General features: G+C 37.6%; 1 protein-coding gene across 1 annotated transcript in view; it reads left to right on the forward strand.

Moving 5' to 3' along the window:
• Window positions 1-19,535, forward strand: part of ENPEP (glutamyl aminopeptidase) — a 97,462-nt gene that overhangs the window by 67,521 nt on the left and 10,406 nt on the right. Inside the window, exons 12-17 of the mRNA XM_024741950.1 lie at window positions 9,238-9,374; window positions 9,500-9,555; window positions 16,300-16,450; window positions 17,478-17,551; window positions 17,663-17,767; window positions 17,856-18,026. Coding sequence (XP_024597718.1) covers window positions 9,238-9,374; window positions 9,500-9,555; window positions 16,300-16,450; window positions 17,478-17,551; window positions 17,663-17,767; window positions 17,856-18,026 — 694 coding nt within the window. The remainder of the gene's footprint in view (window positions 1-9,237; window positions 9,375-9,499; window positions 9,556-16,299; window positions 16,451-17,477; window positions 17,552-17,662; window positions 17,768-17,855; window positions 18,027-19,535) is intronic.

Here is a 19,535-nt window from a genome sequence, read left to right on the forward strand (position 1 = left end):
TTTTTGCAACCATCCCAGAAGAATCTTGCTTTTTATACTTTTGCTATTGTGCTTGTTTTGTGTTTCAAAATCACTTCTTATCTAAGACAAATGAGACTCTTCTTCATCCCTTCCCATGAGGACTTGGTTTCAGAATAGCATTTGGCATGGACTTTCCCCCATGGCTTCTCAGGGATAAAAGTAGATCATCTATCCTCTATTTACATATGCCTATTTGCTCCTGTAAGATATTCTAAAATAGTAATTAATTTCCTCTGGCAAGTAAGTTTTTACACTATTTCCAGTAGATTTTTTTTAAAAAACAACTTTATTGAGATATAATTCACATACTAGGAAATTCCCCCATTTAAAGTGTGCAATCCAATGGTTTTTATTACATTCACAGATACTTCTAACCATCATCACAGTAAATTTTAGAGCATTTCAATCACCTCAAAAAGAAACACCATATCCTTTAGCTATCAACTCCTCTATTCTCCTATAACCCCAGCCCTAAGCAACCACTAATCTACTTTCTATCTGCATAGATTTGGCTATTTTAGACATTTCACATAAATGGAATGATACATGTAGCATTTTGTGATAGCTTCTTTCACCTAACATAATGTTTTCAAGTTCATCCATGTCATAGCATGTATCAGTACTTCATTCTTTTTTATTGCCAAATTATATTCACATCATATTGATATTACCTTTTGTAATATCATATTGATATTACAAAGGTAGTATCATATTGATACTACCTTTTGTTTATCTGTTCATCAGTTGATGGGCATATGAATTGTTTCTGCCTTTTGGCTGTTATGAATAATATTGCTATAAACATTTGTGAACAAGGTTTTATGTGGCTCCGATATAGTTTTTTCAGCTTTGGTTTTTACTATAAATTATTTTGTGAGTTTTAATTTTTACTATAAACTCTATCAGCTTTGCTATAGTCGAGGTAAGACCCCTTTCTGTTGCCTTTACAACAAAACTTTCTTTTGGTCATTTAGGCTAACCTTAACTGATGTAGTCAGCAATTTCTCTTGAATTCTTTTAGAATACCCAGATCAATGCCATTTTGTCTTAGTATTTTATATAGAATAATTTTGTGTTTGAGTACCAAGCTCTATCTTTTGTGGGCCGTCTTCTGACCATTTTCTTACTCAAGTACATTACTCAAGCCAAAGGAAAATGGAGAAGACAGAAAAAAAGTTTTAAAAATGTGCAACAGCACCGATAAAAGGCATAATGAGGCTAGGATTCCCTTGGGAGGTTTTCAGTGGATCTGGTTTAAATATTACTACATATTTTCCCCATTGGTCACCATTGGTTAACTGAGGGTTGGGGGAATGTCTGGGAAGCTGCTTGATTTGTTGTTTACAAATTTAAAAGCATGAGTAATTTATAATATACACTAACACAATGTACCTAGCATTTTCATGAAATGAGGTTTCCACAAAAGTAAATTTTCCAGATAACTAAAGCTTATTCAAGTGCTTTGTAAAATAGATTTCAGAAGTTAACAATAAACATTCTTCTTGTATGTATTATGTACTTATTAGACAGAATATTTGAATAATGAATTAAATAATGAATTAAATTAATTATTTCAAACAAGTATTTACTGAGAACTAACTTATGGGCCAAACACAGGGATAGGTATGGAGATAATGCTGGGTGGGGGGGAACCCACAATCCTTACCTTGTGGTACTTACTGTCTAGGGAGGGTGTGGACGAGTCAGGCAAACATAATACCATGTCATAAGGGCCTGGTGTGGTAACAGCCAAAGGCACTTGCAGGAGAAGCACCAGCGGAGATTTAAGGGTTGAGGAAAGTTACTAAAGAAAGGGACATCTAGTCTCAGAGTTAGGGGGGGCTAAAGGTAGAGTTTAAGTGGATGACAGGATTGACTGAGTATAGACTGAAATAGTGCTACAGACAGAAAATGCTAGTATGAAAGTGAGAAAGCAAAGGGCTCTTAGGGGAAGCTCTATCCCTCTGTCATTACATTTAAGACATTTTTTGCTGTAACTATTGACTTTATCTGTCTCTCCCCTCTCTGTAGAATATTCCTTGAGAAATGGAGCTTATTTTTTGTTGTTGTGTGGTTGTTCTATATCTCCAGCAGGTACCTAGTAATTGTTTATTGAATGAATGAATGAATGAAGTGGCTCTAATGTTCACAGAGCTTTGATGACAAACCTATCTTTATCTGCAACTTCAGAATCATGACTGGTCACTTAGCCAGAAGCAAACTAGACATCCCTTCCTACTTCAAAGTGCCTGCTCCATTTTTAGGCTATGCAATAAGTTCCGGTTTCCTGTTTGGGGACATCTTCAGCTCTCAGCTCAGAGCACAGATGACATGTCCTGAGTGTACTGAATGGGCAATCAGCTCAGGTTACCAGCCCCACCTTCCTCTTCTCGTTTTCTTTGGTGATTCATCAGTTAGAAATTTCCCAGGCAAGAGTGGGACTTCCCCTAAGGTCGTTTATTTACATTTGTGTTACACACGGTATTTTAAATTAAACATGTACTTTATAACAAAAGAAGAGGATCTCCATCTCAGATGCTTCTCTGGCTATTCTAACCTACCCTGAATAATCTCTCCTCTCATTGTTGAGAGTATATTTTATGCTATTAGTTTCATCAATCCTTGTTCTTAGTATTATTCCTTAGATTTTAAGCAGCAGCATGGTTATTTACGATTCATATGCTCTGTCTTTTCTTTTTAAAGTAAATTATAAGCTCTTTGAAGATATGAACTACACATCATACTCCTTGTCTCCTGCTCCCCTATTCCCAACAAGGTTCTGTGTGCACCCTAAGAGTTACTAAGAGTTCAGGAAGTCCTTGCTTAATGAACGTTTGTTTGCCTGCAGACCGCTGTGCTTCTAGAGGCTGACTGTGTATAGTAATGCCTCTAACTTTAGCATCAGCTACTATTTTGGCTACTGTCAGTGCACCTACATTTAGTAGTATACCACCTTTTTGTTTCTAATTTGCTGCTTTCTAACATTTAGAAGACTTGTAGATTATCACATGATATCAGACAACCAATCTTGCTAAAACATAGTATTTAAAAATAGGGACTGGGGACTTCCCCGGTGGCACAGTGGTTAAGAATCTAACTCGGGGCTTCCCTGGTGATGCAGTGGTCGAGAATCTGCCTACCAATGCAGGGGACACGGGTTCGAGCCCTGGTCTGGGAAGATCCCACATGCCGCGGAGCAAGTGGGCCCATGAGCCACACCTACTGAGCCTGCGCATCTGGATCCTGTGCTCTGTAACAAGAGAAGCCGCGACAGTGAGAGGCCCGCACACCGCGATGAAGAGTGGCCTCCGCTCGCCGCAACTAGAGAAAGCCCTCGCACAGGAATGAAGACCCAACACAGCCAAATAAATAAATAAATGTATTAAAGAAAAAAAGGATCTGCCTGCCAATGCAGGGGACATGGGTTCAATCCCTGCTCCGGGAAGATCCCACATGCTGCAGAGCAACTAAGCCCGTGCGCCACAACTTCTGAGCCTGCGCTCTAGAGCCCACAAGCCACAACTACTGAGCCCACGACCCACAACTACTGAAGCCGGCACGCCTAGAGTCTGTGATCCACAACAAAGAGAAGCCACCACAATGAGAAGCCTGCGCACTGCAATGAAGAGTAGCCCCCAGTCGCTGCAACTAGAGAAAGCCCATGCACTGCAGCGAAGACCCAACACAGCCAAAAAGTAAATTCATTAATTTTTTTAAAAAAGGAAAAAAAATTTTTAATTGCTTTAAAAAATATTTATAAAAAAATAAATAAATAAAAAGAGGGGTTCATAAGCACATAGGGTCTAAAAGACAGTTTAGGGCATAGGAGGTGGAATAGATTTTGTGATGACTGTTTTCATAACTCTTTCAGATTGAGGATGCATTCTGGCTGGTTTAGATAACCAAATTCTGACTATCATATAAATAAGATATTACTAAAATTTGATGGTAGTTATACTTAAATATTTCATATCAAAATAATGATGGGCATATATTTTTTAATTTAATGGCAAATAGGGCAGGGGAGAGAGAGAGAGAAACTTTCTTCATTCCTCCAAACTGAGCCTCATGGAATCTTCGAATTTTGATTGAATCATTACGGATTCCGTTTTGCAGATTCAGAAGCTCAGTTTGTTTAATTCAGCCCTGGTCAACCAAGTCTCAGAAATCTTATTCACGTGAACCATACATATAAGAATGCTAATTTGTTAATTTACACAAATAAAAACATACTGGCCAAGGTGAAACAGAATATTCACTTCAGCTAATTAGATATCTCTTCCAGGAAGAAAATTTACTTAATAAGGGTACATAGAGAGTTGGGGTATATTAATTATTTTAAAGAGGTCACAAGCTGTGACTGCTTTGTATATATACTGCATTAACTAGGGGAGTCTGATTATTGCATTGAGAGGCTATCAGGGGTGGCTCCATGCAATAAAAATTTCTTATTCATGCAACACTCCAATGGAGGTGTTCCTGACCTACCATCTCTCCTAGGTAGCTCACTCTCAGATAATGACTTAGAATTCCTGGCTTTTTCTTTCTCATGGCTCCACCTCCTCCCTCCCCTCGACCCAATCTTGGACTTCTCTGCTGGATCTTTTTCTCTTTTTTTTTTTTTTTAACTTTTTATTTTATATTGGATTATAGCCGATTAACAATGTTGCAATAGTTTCAGGTGCACAGCAAAGTAACTCAGCCATACATACACATGTATCCATTCTCCCCCAGACTCCCCTCCCATCCAGGCTGCCACATAACATTTAGCAGAGTTCCCTGTGCTTTATAGTAGGTCCTTGTTGGTTATCCTTTTTAAATAATTCTCTGCTGAATCTTTTGCATCTGATCAGAATACAGAGGAAGATATGGAGGGACCAGAACTAGAAATGCATCTATTATTTCTCCCCACACTTTATGTCTCGGTGTCAATCATATGTTACCACCTAACTGCAAGGGAGGCTAATAAATATAGTCTAGCTGTGTACCCAGGAGGAAAAGGGAACAGTATGGCAAACAACCAACAGGTTTCTCCATATACACTGTTCTCTATAAGAGCAGATCTGTCAAATTATCTGGAACACATGTACCAACTAAGTTGGGCACCTGCTTTCCTAGGCAGACTAGGGACACATCAACAGATCTTCACTATCCAACTCTCCTTTGCAATTATTTCTTCACAATCACCAAAACCATTGCCTATGATAATCCTTCATCATGATAGATTGCATTTTTTCCCGATTCCTACTTATTATACATTACATATTAATCCTACATCTTTCTTTTCAGGGAGATTCTCTAGGCTACTTGCTGAGATTTAGACAGGACTCTATAATTATTATTAACACAATCAATAATATTTCCTTGAATAAGTAATTTGTTGAAAACATTGTCACAAATGGAACCAATCCATTTGTACAATGGGTCATGTTAGTCTTCGTTTCAGAGATTGAGCTTTTCTTCCTTGACCCCAAATTCCTTTTTTTTTTTTTTAAACTGTAACTAGTCAGAATACTAGTGGAATTTTTTAAAGATATTTTTGATGTGAGACATTTTTAAAGTCTTTATTGAATTTGTTATTGTTTCTGTTTTATGTGTTGGTTTTTTGGCCATAAGGCATGTGGGATCTTAGCTCCCTGACCAGGGATCGAACCCACACCCTCTGCATTGCAAGGTGAAGTCTTAACCACTGGACGGCCAGGGAAGTGCCCCCAAATTCTGACAGTGCATCCTACTTGAAATTTTTAGGTCTCCAAATATAATTTGTGTGTAATTAGTCAAAAAATACTACTCTTGTGTATTTCAGCTGTTTTACTACTAACTGATACACAAATTTAATAAGATAGATATAAACTGTCATTTTACACAGAAAAATAACTTGCTTAAAGGATCGATGCAACACAGTATTTATGTCCACAATGAAAAATGTTTCCTTCTCTAAAAATTTCAGGCTGTCACAAGCTGTCTAGTTGACTGAAGCTTGTTATAATTATTTATATAAAATAGTCTATTAGAGAACTATTATGCATGCTATGTTATTGAAATCTGAGTTGAAACTAGCCTCTGGATGAAATTTTGAAAAGATAATTATCAGACAAATAATAGAAGGAAAAAATTTTTCTAGAAAGAGCCCCTACCCAGAAAGAATTCGTTCACCACTTTTATGTGTAAAACTAGCAAGAAATAGCACAAAACAATTTATAAACTGAATGATAGAGTACTATATGGCCATTAAATTTAAATCTTCATATATAGAAAATGAAATTGCAAAGTGCTTACAATATAATTTCAAATGAAAAGGATTAATAATAATAAACACAGTAAGGTTCCAGTACGTGTATTGTGTGTTCATATGTACATATATATGGAAGATACATACATGCACACAAGATAAAAACATAATGTCAACTGGTGGTGGGTAATTTCTGTATTCTTCATTATACTCTTTTTGTATTTTCCAAATACATATTTGGAACCTAAAGAACACATACTACTGTTACAATCAGAAAATTCTTAATAGTAATTGGAGAAACAGAATGAAACATACACCCTTACTTCTATGCACCACCTGGAATAGGCATCAATATTTTAGTCCTATTTACTTCATTATATAACTAAACAACCCAACAGTATTTTGTTGTTGACAACTGTTCCAAGAGTAACATGAACTTGGAAAGTCTGGTAACTACTGACTTCCTGGATCTCAGCTTCCTCATCTATAAAGTGAGAAAAATCACTGTAACTCTAGACAGGCTTAACTAGGTATATATAAAGCACACTTTATAAAATACTGCAGTATTTGGATGGATTGCCAGGAACTTCTCAACGTTATTTATATTTGCTTTGCTATTTATAGAACTGGCGGCATATCCCCTTTCATAATAATGGGGATAGCTACCATCTGTTGGACACATAACTATGTGACCAACACTTTACCTATGTTATCTTATTTAATCTTCACAACAGCCCTGTGAGGGATTTTTATCCCTACTTCCCTCATGATGAACTGAGACACAGAGAGGTCAAGTGATTTGGCCAAGATCACACAGCTAGTAAGTCATAGAGCAATGATTTTATCCTCAGTCTCTCAGACTGGAAAGTTCATGCTCTTTCTCCTATAATATATGGCTCTGTGCTTAAGCAAGAGGCTGTCCTCCCAATACAAACATTCAAAGTGTATGGCTGCCAAAAGATTAGCTTCCTTTCAACAACATGTCCATGGGAGGATGACAAAGAAAGATAAATACTATATGAGTGAGGTAAATGTTTACAATTTGTCAAGAACCTACTCTGAATGTTCCTAAAGAAACTTTATTGAAGAGTTTACTTATATATTATGGAAAACTACTGTGTCCTGGATATCCTCCAAACCTTGTGAATGCTTCCAAAATTTAAATCATCTTTCCTCCCAAACTGACTCATCTTTCTCTATTCTGTAAGGGCAACACCATTATTCATCCAATCATGCAAAAAAAAATGCAAGCTATTTTTCCCTCCTGTAACTGTCCTCATCAACTCAGAAAAAGGACAGTGTTGATTTTACCAGTGATGTGTCCCTTGAACACATCACCTATTTTCATCATCTCCACATTAGTGTAAGCCCTCATTCTCTCTTGCCCTAGATTATTACAGTAGACTCTAGGATCTCCTTCCAATATCTCCTTCCCATACCACCATCAAAATTATCTTTCTAGAAACAGGCTGGAGCATATTATTTCCCTGCTTAAAAATCTTCTCTATTCTTACCATCTCTCAGAAGATGGACTTCTTGGGCTTCCCTGGTGGCTCAGTGGTTAAGAATCTGCCTGCCAATGCAGGGGACACGGGTTTGAGCCCTGCTCCGGGAAGATCCCACATGCCGTGGAGCAACTAAGCCCATGAGCCACAACTACTGAGCCCACGTGCCACAACTACTGAAGCCCATGTGCATAGAGCCCATGCTCTGCAACAAGAGAAGCCGTCGCAATGAGAAGCCCATGCACTGCAAAGAAGAGTGGCCCCTGCTCATCACAACTAGAGAAAGCCCGTACGCAGCAACAAAAGACCTAGAGAAAGCCCATATGCAGCAACGAAAGACCCAATGCAGCCAAAATAAATATAAATAAATTAAAAAAAAAAAAAAGAAGATGAACTTAACACAGCTTGTGGCTCTTCACACTGAGGCCTCACTTTTACTTCCAGCCTCATCTCCTATTTTCCAATATCACATCCCACATTATCACTACATTAAACTATTTGAAATTATTTAAATATACTAAGTATTCCCACATCATTATTTAAATTGCATACTGTCCACACAAACAAAAGAGTATATAAGTATAAAAGTACAGGATGCTAACAAACATTCTAATGTTCGTTCGCTAATGCTAACAAACACTGGTCATGTCAGAGCATAACTATTATTTTGAGTAGTTTTTACTTAAAACATAAGTCTTTGTTCCTCAATCTTGAACTTCCAAAATCTATTCCTAGAGTCCTATGTAAATTCTGAATGCTACTTCAGAAAGTTAATTTGGTAAATCCACTGATGAAAAAACATTGATGTAATCAGTTGAAATAAGGAAGCAGAAGACTTTACAAAGATAAATAAAATTGGGAGAACGAGCATGAAATGGACCACAAAATCAAGAATGTTGTTATCTGGATTTTAGTCCTATTGCAAGCCTTCTTGACATTTTAAAAGCATTACTGACCCTCAAATCATTGCTCTGCTTAGCAATCACCATTTCCATCAATTTGAATGTTGATTTTAATAAACAAAGTATTCTTTTAAATATTTACATTTTTATCCCCTCCCCAGGCTGCCCCAGTGAATATTCTTTGTGTAGTTAATCCATCACGATTAAGAATATATGGATTACCCCCAAAGGGCATGGACCTCTCTGTCTTTAAGCATTGTTTTACTTATTGAAGGATTGACAAGCACAGAATTATTTCACCCATATGACAAGCTTCTGCCAGTAAGAAATAATAATAAGTCACAAATTACAGGACACTTATTTACATTACTTATTTCTTTTTCAGCTCACACACTACAATGACATGTTAAAGTTAGGCAACTAAATAAGAATTAGGCTTTGGGGCTTTGGATCCAAATCAAACTTGACTCCTTGAGCTAATATTTCTTTTCTTTTCTTTTTACCCTCTGGGTCTAGTTTCTCTGTGTTTATAGTATGTGCCAACATGTTTCTCATTAGTGTTTATTTACTACCACAGGAATCACTTTGAACTCTCCTAAACCTAGTGGAAACACTTTTCTCAAAATAAACCCAGACCATATTGGGTTTTATCGTGTAAATTATGAAGTATCAACTTGGGAATGGATAGCTACCAATCTTTCCCTCAACCACAAGGTAAGAATAGCAGGTTGTGAATTGTTTTCTTTTTGTTCTAAGAACAGCATCATAATGACATTAATTTTTCAACACGTTTCGTTTTAAGATTCATGTTTCTTACCTTTTTTTCTTTCTCTTCCCAGTACTTTTCTTCTGCTGATCGTGCAAGTCTTATCGATGACGCTTTTGCCTTGGCAAGGTGGGTTTTGGAATGAGATTCAATCGTTTAAAATACTGTGGATCTTGTCATAAATCTTTTTAAAAATGAATTACAACAAAGTACTAATTTATAGTTTAAAATATCTGAAGCCACTATTTACATTATTTTTTCATAACTTTTTTTAAAACTAATATGAGCCTTATAGCTAAAATATTGATATCAACTCAACATACACAAAAACTCACCTACCCTATTGACGTTAGATAGGGTTTGTCTAATCAGAGTCCTTGAGCTAATTAGGAGTGACACTTGCAAATGCACAAAAGTGTACTGTCATAATTTGATTTATTAAAAAGACGAACAGTGTGTTTCATTAACTCATCTCTGTGAGCCCAAGCCCATTGTAAGATTTTATGGTTAGAGTTGCCAAATCTTATTCAGGTCACTGGGGTAAGAAGTATGAGACATGGCACCCTAGGATTGAATTAAGGTACTGTTTAGGAAATTTGAATTTTTTTCTCATGGCCTGAAGGTAACTTACACTTAGAAAAAAAACAACCTACACTTTGAAAAAAATAATCAACATAGATTGGGGTAATGTAAGAATAGTAACCACAGTACCTTTGAGACATTTTTCTCAGGTAGTCTAACACTAGTAATTCAACAAGTATTTTTTGAATTTCTGGCACTTTTGTAGGAGCTAGGGACACAGCCAACTTGCTCTGCTGGCTTTGTAGTGGCCTCATTTTAGACATAAGCAAGGTACTGAGAATGAGATGCTAGTTCCTCAGGAAGCCTCATGGCCCCTTTGTCTGTGTTAGGTGTCCCTTTTATGGGGTCCTGCATTTCCAATAATATTATATTGTCAATGCTTATTAATTATCCATCTCACCCACCAAACTGCAAGTTTCACAAAGGTAGGCACCTAGATCATGTTCCTATTCATTTTATCCCCAGCTCCTAACTGTGCCCGGCCCCTAGTAGATGTTCATTAAATATGAGCTGAATACATGGCTGGAAGGATAGTTATAGCAGCACTAAAGGCATGGGACTTACATGGACTCCCTAGATAGTATACTGGAAGTCAGAAAACATTTGTGACATTTTTAAGGAGGGAATTTATAGGGTTAAAAAACAAGCTCTCAAACCAGGTTAAAATCCTCGTTCTGAATAACCTTGAGAAAGTTTAACCTGTCTCTGCTTCAATTTTATTGTTAGTAAAATGGAGATGACCTTATAAGACTCTCATGAGGAGCAAATGAAATAATGCACATAAGGGACACCAAACATTGTCTGGTCTTTAGGAAGTGCTCAGTAGATTGTATTACTTGATGAAAAAGCATCCACCATTGTTTAGTAGCAGCAAAGAAAAGCTCTTATGAATTTGCAATCTAGATTCCCTTTGTAGGTAACAGACAACTTGATTCTCTTTGGTGAATCTCCAAGTTTAATCTCCTGGATATGTAACATTAATTATTTTCATTATGCTATGGTATGTCAATCACTCATTTAATAAATATTTATTGAGCACCTACTCTGTACCTGGTACTGTGTAGACTGGGGAAATTAAGTGGTGAAAGAAAATGATCAACATTTTAGGGAATTTCCTGACGGCCCAGTGGTTAGGACTCCGCGCTTTCACTGTGGAGGGCACGGGTTCAATCCCTGGCCAAGGAACTAAGAGCCCGAAAGCTATGTGGTGCAGCCAAAAAATAAACATTTTAAAACATAATAGGACCATTTAGATTTTTCTTTTTCAGGAAAACTCTCTCCTGTGGAAACATAGTGATCTCTTCCAAAGCTTAGAATCTTGGCTGTTAGAAATTACACAGAGCTGTAATAACCTTATAGTTTAATTTCCATCACAACACAACGCAGACAGTTCTTTTGCTTTAAGCAGTGAAAGCCTCTTGAACAGCTTTCTCTGAGGAACTGTGTACAAAGCAGATAACTCACACAATTAAACGACTTTCTCACATTTGCTCAGCTCCTTGGCCATAGCCCATACAATTTTGAAGAGCTTCAGAAAGGTAGAAAGTGAAACAAATTTGAAAGCCAAGAAACATGTAGAATCACACAGCAACCAATCCAGAAAATACCTTAGCTATCACCTGAAATATCGCCTGAGCTACTGAGTTATCACCCAATTTCCTTCTGTAATGCATGAGGGAAAAGGGACTCAAAGAGAAACAGACCCCACCTGTGCTGGTTAGAGTCAGGTCCAGATCACTCTGAAACTTTGGAGAAAAGCAGAAATGCGTACTTAGATGGGTAAGTGCATGTGGTTGCATTAGAATGTACACAATTCTACTCTGGTATTCAAAAAGAAATGGAACTATTGTTTCATCAGCAAGACTAAAAGGGCGGATCTAAAAACAAAAATATGCTTGATACCCCTGCCCCCAGGTTTGAGGAGCTAGTACTCTTACTGCCCTGGATGGAATATCCAGCTGGGCACATTTGTTGAAGATAAGGAGTAAAAATTCACCCAGTCACTTCTGAGTCCCCACAACAGACTCACTTCAACTATATGCCCTGCCCAGTAAAACCCTCAAATGTTCAACTTCATTTCAAGTTCCTCCCAGCCCCCAGCTCAGGCTAGTTTCAGGCCAGCCCCCTGCAATGGGTATAAAGCGCTTGATTTCCTCTCCATTTTGCTGCATGGAACTTCTACTTCTCACCATGCTGCCTCTGATTCCTCCAGTGTTAAGGCAAGGAGAGCAGAAGGAGGGCAGATGAAGGCAAGAAAGATCCTGACATGCTGTCTACTTCTGGTCCCCTCTGAACTTTGCAGATGTTTAACACTGATCCTTTTCCTTGTGTGGTGCTTTCGCGGAATATGTACCATCCACACACATTCCACGGCCAAGGGTCTTTCTCCTGCAGTTCTTTGAGGTGAGGACGTGAAAACCTCTGAACCGCATCCAGTCTACAGGAAGTATTCATATATCCTTTCCCCGACAAGGTCTGGAAGGATGGGCAACCTCATGCAGTCCTTTGTCTTCACTCCGATGTCAGAGCAGCAGCAACCACAGCCTCTCATCCTTTAGATTTCTTGGGGTATCAGACACCAGACCACTGTGCCCCCAAGCTCCAGGGTACACAGATAAAACTCTTCAGGTGGTTCCATTAAAGCCCCTTTTCTAGGCTTCATGTGAGGGGAAAAGCATCCTACACCCTCCTGTCCCCTGTGGGAGGACAGCATTCACAGTACACTGACAGAATCCTCCAAAAGCCCTCTTCTAAAATGTCTCCCTCTCCCCCTTTGCCGCTCCAATCTCTTTCGCAGGCTGGTAGTGGGCTATCAGCTAAGGGTCACAGAAACCTCTTCCTAACCATGTCAGTCCTAATTTGATGGGCCTGCATCTTACTTTGGAGTGTAGGTTAAGGGGCTTGGTTTGGAGGCCTTGCCAAAACTGAGACAGAAAAAATCCTTTTTTTGTCTACCTGTTACAGATTTTTTACCTTTTCAGTAGCTTATATGGCACTCTGCAGCCCACTGTGTGACAAAGAGAGTGGGTGAGGAACAGCACAAGGGAAAGCAGAGAGTGCAGGCTAGCAGGCACATGGGAGGGACCAGGAGTCCCTAAGCAAGGGAGGAGTGGCAGAAAGGATGGCTTCAAAGGCCCCCTAAGCTAATGATCCAAACAGACTTTCGGTCAGGCTTCAAGGTGTAGTGGCTCCAGTGCTTTCCAAGGTGAGGGCCAGGTTAGCAAATAAAGACCACAAGGTGAACATCAGCCACACCGAGATTACAGACTTCTAGGTACACCAGATTTACCATTTTACAGGTGCTAACAGAGCTGACCAGACCACAACACAGAACTAGATAAGCAACTTTTCCCACCCTATCAAGGACTGCCTTTTAAAGAAGGGAGAAGTAGGGGAATGCGGAAAGACTCCAAAAGGGAACCAGCTGATTGCAAAGAGACTGTTTTAAGCCAGAAATCTGAATTTAATTAGTAAGTTAACATCGAGAGACCAGACACATGGGAAGTTTTCAAAAGTCTCCACACCATCTGAAGGCTCTGCTGAAGAACGAGAGACCACGGAGTCAGTTCTATCCACATAACCACCTCTCTCAACCATTTCTAATGTCCCATTCGAAAGCCATGACACTATGTTTAATTTGAACTTCTTGGAGAAGGACTGTGCAGTCTTTCCAGGTCACACCGGAGGAAGCAAAAACAAACCTTTTGTTCCAGATTCCCCAATCTTCTGGGTACCTCAGGCCAAGACAGGAAAGTAAGAATTCCCTCAAAGGACCTCTTTGTTTTCTTCTTCTTTACAGCATTTTGTGAGAACTTTAAGTTTATAGCCTCCATCCTCTCCACACTATAGATTATAGGACAATTCTAGGATTTAAGTTCCTCAGGTTGGACTCTTACTATAAATGGAAGATTTCTGAACAAGGAAAATTCTCAACCAAATCTGGCTTTCAGAGCTGCTGCTGGTCTATGGATTTAACAGAGTTTGAGACTCAAAGCTGAGTAAAAATGCTGTCTTAAGTTGAGTTCCCTCAAAGCAGAGTCTGAAATGGAGGTTCCCGAATAGGTGGTTTATTGAGAGAGTACTCTCGTGAGATAGGGAGTGCGAGAAGCAGGCTGGGGCAGGGAAAAAGGCTGAGCGACAATATGGTCTCAGCTGGAGTCTAGCTTTGCCAGATTCCAGTAGGAAGCCATATCCATGAATTGTACTACAGAGTGGATCCAACTTGAGGGAAGCAGGCTGGCCTGTTGCATTCCTAAATCAGACAATTAAAGGCCATAACCTTTTAAGCCAGATGGATGTATTTGGCCAAGGGCTATTCTCTGAGGAAAGTGCAGCTATGAGCCAACGCAGCACTGTAAGGGGGTCTGGGAGGGAAGGGCACTATACATGTCTTTGTTCTAAAAACAGATTCTTCACTCGTCGTCCCAGTAGTATCAGCATTGCCTAGGAACTTATGAGAAATGCAACTTCTTAGGCCCTACTCCAGACCTGCTGAATCAGAAATTCTAGGGATAGGGCCCAAGGGTATGTGATGAACAAACCTTCCAGGTGTTACTGATACATGCACAAACTTGAGAATCGTGATTCTACATGATACTGCTCTTCCTCAGAAGTATCAAATACCACAGAGTAACATGATTTGTGAGAAATGAAAAGTGCATCAACTTAATTCTCGAAATATTATCTCTATAATAACCAGCAAAAAATTCACTCTCAGTCCAGTGTTCTGACCATGTGACTCAAACTTAAACAAGTGATACCAAAGTGGAACAACTGCATAGCTATCAAGTATGTTGAAAAAACAAGGCACTAGGATAGGATCTTGATTTTTTCAACAGTTAAATATATAGTATTTCATCAGGGCCTCTAACTTTTGGATTACTTCCTTACTTCTACTTATGCTAATTTAGCCAATTCTTTTGGCCTTTGTAACCAAGACCCACTCCTTCTAATTTTTTCACCTACTATAAATGTGCAGCCCACGAGGTTTCTAACCAAATTACCTGCCATTCTTCCTGAACTTTCATTAGCCTTTTCGTTAATTTGATCCTCAGAGCAACAATTATTCTTCATAAGTAGTCTAAGAAAATACTGACTGGACTGTGGCACAACTGACTGTTGTGCTATCCACCCGGGAAAATAAGAGAATCATTAAAATTAGAAAATTCTCAAGTTTCAACCGTCAACATAAAACTCTACAGTTTTTTTTTTTACTCAACAAACATTCTCAATAAAACACTCCATTTCTCAATATTATTTATACTTTTATTAAGACAGGCTGAATGCTCCAAAATATAAATTCTTCTAAATAAGATCAGGAACTGAGAAAATAGAAGAAATCAGCTCTCTGAACTGAAAACAAACTGTATCATATCACATTAGTGCAAATCATATGATACCAAAGGTGTTTATTCTTATCTAGCTCTCCAATACCAGTTTATCTTATCAACTCTCAGGGGAAAAATCAAGATATGGTTACATTATTTGCCATTCACAAAAAATGACCTCAAATATACTAGCACTCAATGCATCAGTATTACTTTCTCAATAATTTAAAGTTTATTCTTTAATTTTAACTTTCAAAATGTAATTTGGAAAGACAGGATTCCTATCTAAGATTCTTTCCAAAACCTAGGCTGAAATTTGAGGCATAACAGATTTCTGAGAACATTATTTCAAAAGGTTCCAAAATCTTTTCTAAGGAGGAAGAAATCAAACTCTTTAAACTTTGAAATGTCGATGGTAACTTCACATTTTTTTGAGAAACAAAATCTATTTTTATTTATCAATATTATTGGGAAATGTATAAAAAGGAGATGTTTTTATGGTAAATATAAGTTTAATTGGAATGTTTTAAACATTCACGATTCTCGAGTACTGTTATATTTCCTATTCATGTCAAATGTAAAAAAATTCAATACAATACACTTATAAAGGTGCATTTGTATACTACAATCAGCTTGTGAACCTAAAATTTAAAAGTTTCTATTTGTCAATATTAACTGTATAGCTAAATGGCTTTTGTTTTATCTAAAATTTTGCCATAGCAATTTTTCAAATGCACACCTTAATGTTCTCTCTTCCCCTTTATTACTGAACATATGAAAGCACTAATACATCATTGTGAACAAACCTCTTTGATTGGGCCTTAACAGTAATGCATTTTCTTAATTGTTTAATGGAAGGGTTCTCATTAACACTGAAGTCTATGATCCCCATATTAGTACTTTCAGTCGAAGGAAACTAGTCTGTGGTTTTTAATTTACTGTGGGCTTTCTTTTTCTTTCTTAGAGCTCAACTTCTAAATTACAAGGAGGCTCTGAACTTGACCAAGTATCTCAAAATGGAAGAGGAATTTTTACCATGGCAGAGAGTCATTTCAGCTGTAACCTATATTATTAGCATGTTTGAAGATGATAAAGAGCTATACCCTATGATCGAGGTAATGTTAATGCTATATCTTATGAAAGGAGATGTTTAGCCATTAGCAGAATAGGAAGATTTCTGAGAGAAGGAGCTCCTGGGAAACACAAAAGCATATCTTGCCTGCCAAGTGAAATCAAAGGAAATTATAATCACTTGACTAATCAAATCAAAGAGATGCTATTTGTTTTTTCAACTTGAAATGTATCAGTATTTCTGGTTCAGTATACCACTTAAAGGTGTATTTTAGTGTTAGAAGCAATACAATAGTTAATATTTTATTTAAAATAAACAACATTTTAAACCATAGATACAAACTAGATCCTATTTTTAATGGATTTATCTATGTTAAAATGAATCTATTCTCATAAAAATATGACATAACTTTTCCTTATTCTTACTGCTATTATTTCCACATTGAGATTTTATTATAAGATAGTCATTCTAAATGCTTTTCTTGGCTTTGTGATTTCTGCAGCACTTTTGCAGGACACTTGTAATTTTAAACAAATTCTGGATTCCAATCTCTAGCTCTTCCACTTTCTTTATGAAAGAACTTGGACAAATGCTTTCATATTTGTGAGTCTTTGTTTCCTTTGTACAATAGGAATGTCAGCAGTTGGCTGCCTATGGTAATGGAATAGTGAGAATCATATAATATAAATGTCGTTTTTAAATCCTAAGCCAATATACAAATATTAGTTATCATTTCATCGATACTTGAGCAATCTTCCTTAGTGAGGTAAGTATGTTAGGTGTTATTCTATTTATTACACATGTTAACTAAGAAGTGGAGGTTAAAAGGGGCTTACCCAAAGTTCTATAAAACATTAGAGAGTGAGTGATCCAGGATGTTCTTATGTTCGGGACTGAAGTAAAATTACAATGTTATAAAAACTTTAATACATCCCTTTCCTAGGACAGGCCCAAAGTTCTCTGAGCTAGTAGGGGAAAAGATTACCACAGGGAACTGTGGATTATAATAAACGGGAGACTGTTGCTAAATAGTAAATTATTACTCACTCTGCATGGTGCTTTTATTTCAGAAATACTTCCGAGATCAAGTGAAGCCCATTGCAGATTCTCTGGGATGGAATGATACTGGAGACCACCTCACAAAGTTATTTTTTACCTTTTTAAAAATTAATATTCATTTAGTATTCGTTTGTATATGTTAAGACATGTTGAAAAGTGGTCAAGGCCCCAGCTCTGTGTGTGTTTCTTTTCTTAGATTACTCCGTGCCTCTGTATTAGGGCTCGCATGCAAGATGGGAGACAGCGATGCCTTGAACAACGCTTCCCAGCTATTTCAGGCGTGGCTAACTGGGACTGTAAGGTGACTGTTCACCATGTTTTCATTTCTGGAAGACTTTAAACTGAGAAATGAGGAATTAAAATCTCTGAAATACTGTTTCTTCTTCTAGTCTTCCTGTAAATCTCAGGCTTCTGGTATATCGGTATGGAATGCAGAACTCTGGCAATGAGACTTCATGGAACTACACTCTTCAGCAATACCAGAAAACTTCATTAGCTCAAGAAAAAGAAAAGCTATTGTACGGATTAGCATCAGTGAAGAATGTTACTATTTTGTCAAGGTAAGCTGGAACTTTTGAAAAAATTACGTGGATTGGTACTTGATAATTTATATGTCACAGTCTCTTTAAAATGCTAATTATGGATGATATGTTTCCAAGAAAATCTATTAAATAATTATTTTCCTGGCAAGAAACAAAATATCCCTGTAAGAGTTGCTTAAAAAATAAAGACATGTAATCTCATATAAAAAATTCTGGAGGTAGGGAGCTTCCAGTTGTGTACAGTGGTTCAACATTTTCATCCAAGACCTAGGCTCTTTCTTTTTCTTTTCTGCCATCCTCTACATGTTGGACGTCTTATGACTTCCAGAGCTCCAAGCATTTTGCCTTCACACAAATACATTCAATGGAAGAAGGACAGGAGCAAAAGAGCTCCTCCTCACAAGGCTCTGTCTTTTATGATAAGAGGTCAGTTATCTCCACTTCCCCTCATAATCCAGAACTAAGTCACCCTTGATCATTCTGGGTTATACTCTGGATCTACCATTTGATCATTTGCTGACTAGGATGAACTTGAATTCCTTTGACTGATTTGGGTCAATCATGATACTCTGAGGATGGGGTAGTAGTTTACCTTCCCTAGGATCAAGGATATCTTGACCCAAGCCCAGAACAAAACTGGTCTCTGTCAGCAGAGGAGTGTCTGCCACAACACGCACAGACACACACCCAAAAGGTATTTACATTCCACTCAGAAGGTACAAAGACTGCTTGAAGCCCATTTATGAATGTTCTCCCACTCCACATCTATGTCCCAAATCAACTAGCTTCTGCCTTTTTTATTTTTTGCTTAGTTATGGTTTCTGAGTTATTTACTTCATTCATTTAAACAACACTTAAGATGTCCTTTCTATGTACAGGTATATAGGTTGTGGGAATAAAAATGAACAAGAATGAAATCTATCCTTGAGAAACTTAAAGGTTCCTGGGAGAAGCAGAATATAAATAGTAAATTACAATGCAATAACCAATCTGTAAGGACTACCAGAAGCAGTTTGCTTTTACTTAGCAGGGCTAACAATACACTTTCACCATCTCACCTTAGGGCTATATGTGAATTCTTCTCTCTGCCCTAAGATAGTCTATCAAGAACTTGATCATCTTGACATTCCACAAAACATTATATTGATTCATTACTTTGATGGCATTGTGCTTATTGTATATGATGAGAAAATTAGCAAGTACTTAGATGCCTTACTAAGACTCTTGTGAACTAGAGGATAAGAGATAAATTGTACAAATTTCAGGAGCCCACCACACCAGTGCAGTTTCTGGAAGTTTACCAGAGCACGTTCAGATATTCCCTCTGGCTACAGCCACGGCATAAATTTAATAAAAATCTATTGATTTGGTCACTTAATTTATCTTGCACTTATTTGCATTATACCATAATTATAGCCAACTAATCCAACCATACAAGTTACATTAGAAAGTTGTTTTTTACAATCTAGGGAAGAGCAAATAAGACAACTGTAATCCCATATAAAATAATAAGTACTTTCCTTTAAT

This window comes from Neophocaena asiaeorientalis, unplaced genomic scaffold (assembly GCF_003031525.2).
Source record: "Neophocaena asiaeorientalis asiaeorientalis breed wild unplaced genomic scaffold, Neophocaena_asiaeorientalis_V1.1 scaffold534, whole genome shotgun sequence".
In the NCBI taxonomy this organism is placed as follows: Eukaryota; Metazoa; Chordata; class Mammalia; order Artiodactyla; family Phocoenidae; genus Neophocaena; species Neophocaena asiaeorientalis.